Below are 6,000 nucleotides of genomic sequence, written 5' to 3'. Positions count from 1 at the left end.
GATAACAACAACAACCACCCAGAAATCAGTACAAGAATCCCACCAATGGCTGATGCCCGGGGGCGTTTTTTCAGCCTTCAGTCATCCAGGCGGCATCAGGCGAAATGATGAAGAGGCGAAGCTGCGTCAAGAAAGCCAGATTAAATCAGGAAGTGCAACGATTACCCTTCAAAATAAAACCAATCGTCGCATTACAGAAAGGACAGATGAACACGTTTCGAATCAGAATAAATAATAAGAATAAAATAAATAAGTGTAATTAGAGCTACAATAAATTAATGGTAAAATATTACACGTGTTTACATATTTATTAGCTAATTTAGTGCCGCTATTCGGAAAGGATTTAATAAAATAAATAAAAAAAAACCCGATCGGGAATCTTTTTTACATGTCGGCTAACTTTACGCACTCCAGAGGAGCAGAGCGGTCAAACTATCAGTAACAATTGAGATTACTTTGTAGTGGGAATACCTGCCTGGGGTTGGGAATACTTTTATTTAACTTACTTTGAGGACAAGCTGGATTTAAATGTCGTTTCTCAGTGACTCCTGAGTCCCGGAGTTTGCGCTTACCTGTGGAGCAAATGTGTCAAGAGGCAAAAGCAACGGTTTCCGCTCGTGCCGTGTTGTGATGGCTAGCCGCGGTCGCTCCTCGCTAGCAGGGTAGCTAGCTGCTGTAAATGCCTGGTCGTTGCTGCAAAGACGGCGATAATTAGCTCGCAAGCGGGCTACGCTCACTCGGCTGCTAGTTTGTTGTAGACAGTTCGCCATCTCTTAAGATTGCTGACAAGGCCGCTAAACGGATAATGCGTTGGATATTACAGTAAGGTGAGTGTCATACAGGCACAGTTAACCTAGTTTCACATGTTAAGTCGATAGCCTAGCAGCTGAATCTTACCGGTTAGCGGAGCGCAACGGCTCAGACTATTCCCTGGATTTAGAGTCTTTCCATCAAATGTTCCATGTTTACAAAATGTTTATGCAAGTCTTAGTTTCGGGTGGTGTCTCTGGGCGCAGTTGTTGTAGCCTGGAAGGTTAACGCCATTTGTTTTAATGTAATGTCACTGCTTCTCTGCCGCTGTTTCAATACATATAAATTCACATTTTATTAATTGTCAACCATCCCAAGTTAGCTTGCCACACCAGTACATAGCCCCCCCGTAACGCCGTGCTGGCAGCAGAAGTGCTGGTCCTGGAGTCCTCAACACATTCTTACACATTTACAAAGTGTTGTGTTGGCGATTTACATAAACCGGATTGTTTTCACATTGCTACAGCTGATGGTGAGGACAACGCATCCCTGTATCTGGGACCTTTAATGTTTAGTGGAGTTAACGTTACTTGGCGTTTAACATTAGAAATCAACGAGGCTACTCCGGAATGCCGGTTTGCTCTACTGACTGTGTCCTTTTTTCTTTGTTTTGCAGGAAAATCACCAGATGGAAATGTGTTTATTCACAGCGGATTAACGTTACTCATCATGCCTTTCGAAATTATGGAGTAATTTTTTTCACAACACCATGCGCGCCTTCAGATCAGACCTCCACCACTGCTGCAGAGGTTCCTTACATTTGGATTTAACAAGCGGTTTTTGAAGACTAGCAGCCACGACTTTTTTGTCTTCCAATGTGATTCCGGTAAAATATTAACTATGTATCCAAGCGGGCTGGATATGCTCCGATACTTATAAACATTTGCGTGAATTCGTGCGAGGGAAGCCCAAAGAAGGAGGTCCAGGGCGGGATAGGTACACAGAAACTACCCGTTCCGAAGAAACATGGCCTCGGTTTGGAAGAGACTGCAGCGTGTGGGGAAGCATGCGTCCAAATTTCAGTTCGTGGCTTCCTATCAGGAACTGATGGTGGAATGCACTAAGAAATGGTGAGTTTTTTGGGAATAACAGCTGACCACAGTGCTGTCATTTAAGCCCCATTTAAATTGTGTGTCTCTGTCTGTGCTGGAATGCAGAGCTCGTTCCTGGTGGCCATAATTCACACACAGACACACAAACACACTCAGTCTCCTTGGTGTGCAGGCATGTCTGCATGCTGGGAGGGGTCGGCTGCCTTGTGAAATGAAATTGCTATTTTTTTTCCCCCTTGTGCGCCAATGTTGAATTTGTTTGGTTTGAGTCTTGAGTAAAGAGGGTGGGGGGCAGAGAGATTTCCCTTCAACCTGAAGGGCTGGGTCCCGGCAGCCCACGCTCTCCTGAAATGTCCTTGAGCAAACCATTAAACACCTACCAGCTGTAGGGATGCTGTTGGGAATTTGATTGGACCTCTGACCTAACTTGAAGATGAAAACTATCAGAGAATTTTGAAACTATATAATGCTTAGTTGCATAATCATTCACAGTATATTGAAAATATAACCTGCTGACTGTTAAGTCACTCTTGTCAGCACAATTTTCTTAGTCTTTCTCCTGCTTGCCACAGTTTTTTTTTTTAAACAATAGCCCAGACTTTAATGTCATCCCATTCCTTCCACTTCCAATAAGATGTGACCGCTATGTTAGAAATAATGACGGCAAATGTTCACACACTGACATATAATAACAATGATAACGTACCTGTTGTTAGATTTTAAATATATATATTATTGCTTTAGTGTAGCTTTTCCTGCAGTAAAGAATAAATGATATACACTTCAAGGAGGTGGAGAAGCTATGGGGGGGGGGGTTCAGAGGTGAAGATAAAGTGGAAAGAGAGGTGGATATACTGCTACTACACTTGAGCCTGCAGGTATGTGCCCTGTAATGAGTGAAAAGCGGGGGCTTGTAAAGCAAATATATTGCCTGCAGACATGGGTTCTCAAGCGGCTTGCCATAGGCGTGACTACCCCAGCCTCACAGAGCTTAGACCTGGGACAGATGCTAACGTGTTGGAGAATGGAATGAGAAAAATGTACATCTCTTCCCAGAGCAAAGGGTGGGTGGGCTCAGCACACAGTCAGTAGTACGCTTTGTTTTGCAATCTGAGCACAAATCTTTTGTTATTCAATAGAAGAAATATGTATACATAGCCATTTGTTGTTACATTATTTAGTTCTTATCAATAGTTGATGTTGTGATAACAGTTATAAAGGCATGAAATGGTTTACAAAGTACTCAGATTTTTTTTCAAATACTACTTGGCTGTAGACTACTTCATGTACAAAGTCTGTCATCATGTTAGAGTTAGATCATGACCATTTCATGTTGTCATTTGTGAGCTACTAGCCTGTGTGTGACTCTTCTTGCATCTGCCTTTACGTTCTATGTGTGTCTGATAGAGTTGTTTCAGGGTCTCTGCTTGTCTTTGAGTGAATGTTTGTGTGTACGTGTGCATGCCTGGCTCAAAGTGTGCGAGAAAGCGTTGGCGCACGGTTTCTGCCTTCCGTGGACTTCATCAGTACGGTATGTTATTGTTGCAGTGGAAACTTTCCATCTACACTGACTGGAAACAGTCCCCAGAGCTCAAATGGATCTGAAGCCTTCAGAAGTGATTTTTCAAAACCCACAGCCCTTTCATTTCTGGAATCAATAACAGGAAGATCACTTATTTTGTTTTAGTGTTCTGATGTATGTGTGACCATACATAAAGATGTGGGCGCTTTGAATGTACATTTTTTTTAAATGTAAAAGCATTTTGCACACTTGGCTGACACTCAAAGGCTCAGTAGAATAATCTCTAAAGTCAAGATACTATTGGAGACTTCAAATAATCGATAGGTGAGAAGTTAAAGGTTCTGTTCTGCTGTGTGTGTGATTCTTATGTGATATTGTTTAAATACGTGGGAAAAGTTGCACATTTTCAGAGTCTCTCCTGAAGGACGTTCAGTGTTGGACTTGGTTGTTCACATGAAAAGTGACAGAAATAGCTGAAGTTCAAGAAGTTCGGCTACGAGAGAACACAACTGTCGAAGTAGTGTTTGTTTATTAGGGGCTCAATGCAACATACCTACCTAGCTACAGATTTATGAGAGGCCAGACTGCCTACTGCTTTGTATCACCTATATTTGTGTGAACACAGCATTATCATTCACTTGCCAACCGTATCACGTCCATGTGGGATGAACTCGTGTAAGCATTCTCATCCAGCCAGAATAAAATTGATGCTTGAATCCTCAGTGATGGTCTCAGTAAATGTGACCCCTCCGTCTTTCTCTGGACAAAGCCTCACTCTATAAAGGACCCTTTTTATTGCATGGAGTTGTCAAAGGTGAACACCAACACAAAACAGAGCATTGATCTGCCAGATGACATAATAATAGATATGGTTCTTTGTGCAACCCCCACATAATGCACAATATGTTGTACAAACGTCACATAATAGGAGCATCTGGGAATATCCCCTGCGGATGGAAGATGAAATGTAAGAGTCCTGACACCCCATCAGTCAGCCATTGGGTACTGTTGGTCCGTCATTGAGCACATGTTGCCTACTCTTGCTTGTATTTTTCTTTTTATATTGCCAGTAGCCTTTGCACTAGGCGGCTGTTCAGCTAAATGAGCTCATTGACTTGTGTCAGTCTGTGAGAGGCTGTTTTCTGACTATTAGCAGATTTTCACCACTTCAGAGAAGTTTCAGCTTATTTTTCCGCCTCTACATTTTCATATTCTACAAGCTAAAGATCTTTGGGCAGTTTGCTCAACAGTATTATTTTCCTCCTTGAGATTGAAGGAAAGGATTGTCGGAGTTTCCTGTCATACTTCGTAAAGTGATTTTTGGTCTTTATCTGTTGACCCAGTTGCTGAAGTCGACTCCTCTGTGGAGCAGACGGGAGTTGGTATTCCACTCACACGCCCATTTCAGACTCCAGAATCAATTCAGACCAACCATTAAATGATTAATGAGTTCAGTGTTTGTGTGCTAGTGAAATGAAGCACCACTCGCACGGTGTTGCAGCACTGCCCCCTTTGAAACTTGATATTTAACATCTTTGATGAAAAATGAACAGTATTTTCTGTTGCCTTTCATCTGTAGCAGGTAATTATGATCACTCGGGTCAGGGCTGGATATCAAACCTCCTTGGCACATGATAAGAAGCAAGCTTTAAACTATTAGTTTGACCTCTGTAGAAGTGGATAAACTGACAGATATAATGTTAGTGTTTATATATATATATAATTAAATGTTACTTTCTGATGTTTGTGCCTCATTTTGGTGCTTACACTTGCATAACGTGTTTCTCTGATATTTGCTAATCTGTAATTCTGTTAATCTTGTTAGAACATCACTGTCTAGCTACCTCAGTGTTTGAGTAGCTTAGTGAGTTCATCACTGGATGACTGCTGTGCTTATGCCACCTGGGCGGCTGTGGCTCAGGAGGTAGAGCGGGTTGGCCGTTAATCGGAAGGTCGGCGCTTCAATCCCTGGCTCAATCCTGCGTGTCTTTGACACCCCGAATTGTGAATGGTGAATGCAGATGTAGTGTAAAAGCGCTTTGAATGGTCGAAAAGACTAGAAAGGCGCTATACAAATACAGAGCATTTACATTTACCTGGCTTGCTGTGAAGGTGACTGGCTGACTGACTCTATAATTGTCATTGGGAAAGCTATCATTATCTAACCAAACATTTAACAATCAACTAACGAGAGGAAAGTTCAGTGTCAGACTACAACAAATGACTTAAAGGACATGTTATAACAAAGTATTGAGTCATAGTATGGAATAGTCACAGGTACAAGTTGTAAAATTTAATATTTATGTAGGATATTTCGAAACAAGACAACATAGACTAGCCTAAAAAACAGCATTATTTTTTTCCCACTCATAATGGCTGACCAGGTTCATGGAAACATGTCATTTTATTTATAAAGGCTTAAGCAAATATTATACATACATAGTGGTGTGATTGAGCAGTGCAAAGTCCACCTGTTTCAGTTGTTTAATATCTCACTCCTGCTGCTGCTACCAAGGACATGGACAATTCATTGTTCCTCTCATTCTCTCTTGCATCTTTTATAACGCTGTCCAAGGACCATATCTGGACTTTTTGCATGTTTAACACATTTACTTT

The 6,000-nt window shown here is 41.7% G+C and overlaps 1 protein-coding gene across 5 annotated transcripts in view; it reads left to right on the top strand.

Annotated features, from left to right (window-relative positions):
- Positions 1 to 407: 407 nt before the first annotated feature.
- ehbp1 (EH domain binding protein 1) overlaps positions 408 to 6,000 on the top strand; it is a 153,354-nt gene continuing 147,761 nt past the window's right edge. For 3 of the 5 annotated variants that reach the window (XM_038736977.1, XM_038736976.1, XM_038736975.1), the window contains exons 1-2: positions 409 to 827; positions 1,427 to 1,880. In XM_038736977.1, the coding sequence (XP_038592905.1) occupies positions 1,777 to 1,880 (104 nt within the window). In that variant the 5' untranslated portion in view covers positions 409 to 827; positions 1,427 to 1,776. Of the gene's footprint in view, positions 828 to 1,426; positions 1,881 to 6,000 lie in introns of all 5 variants that reach the window. The other 2 variants (XM_038736974.1, XM_038736979.1) reach the window with 1 other exon arrangement.

The sequence above is a fragment of the Micropterus salmoides genome, unplaced genomic scaffold (assembly GCF_014851395.1).
Source record: "Micropterus salmoides isolate LMB-PRFRI ecotype aquatic unplaced genomic scaffold, ASM1485139v1 Ms_hic_scaffold_22, whole genome shotgun sequence".
In the NCBI taxonomy this organism is placed as follows: domain Eukaryota; kingdom Metazoa; phylum Chordata; class Actinopteri; order Centrarchiformes; family Centrarchidae; genus Micropterus; species Micropterus salmoides.
Note: the sequence above shows the minus strand (reverse complement) of the source record. Positions and strands in the feature narration are given on the sequence as shown.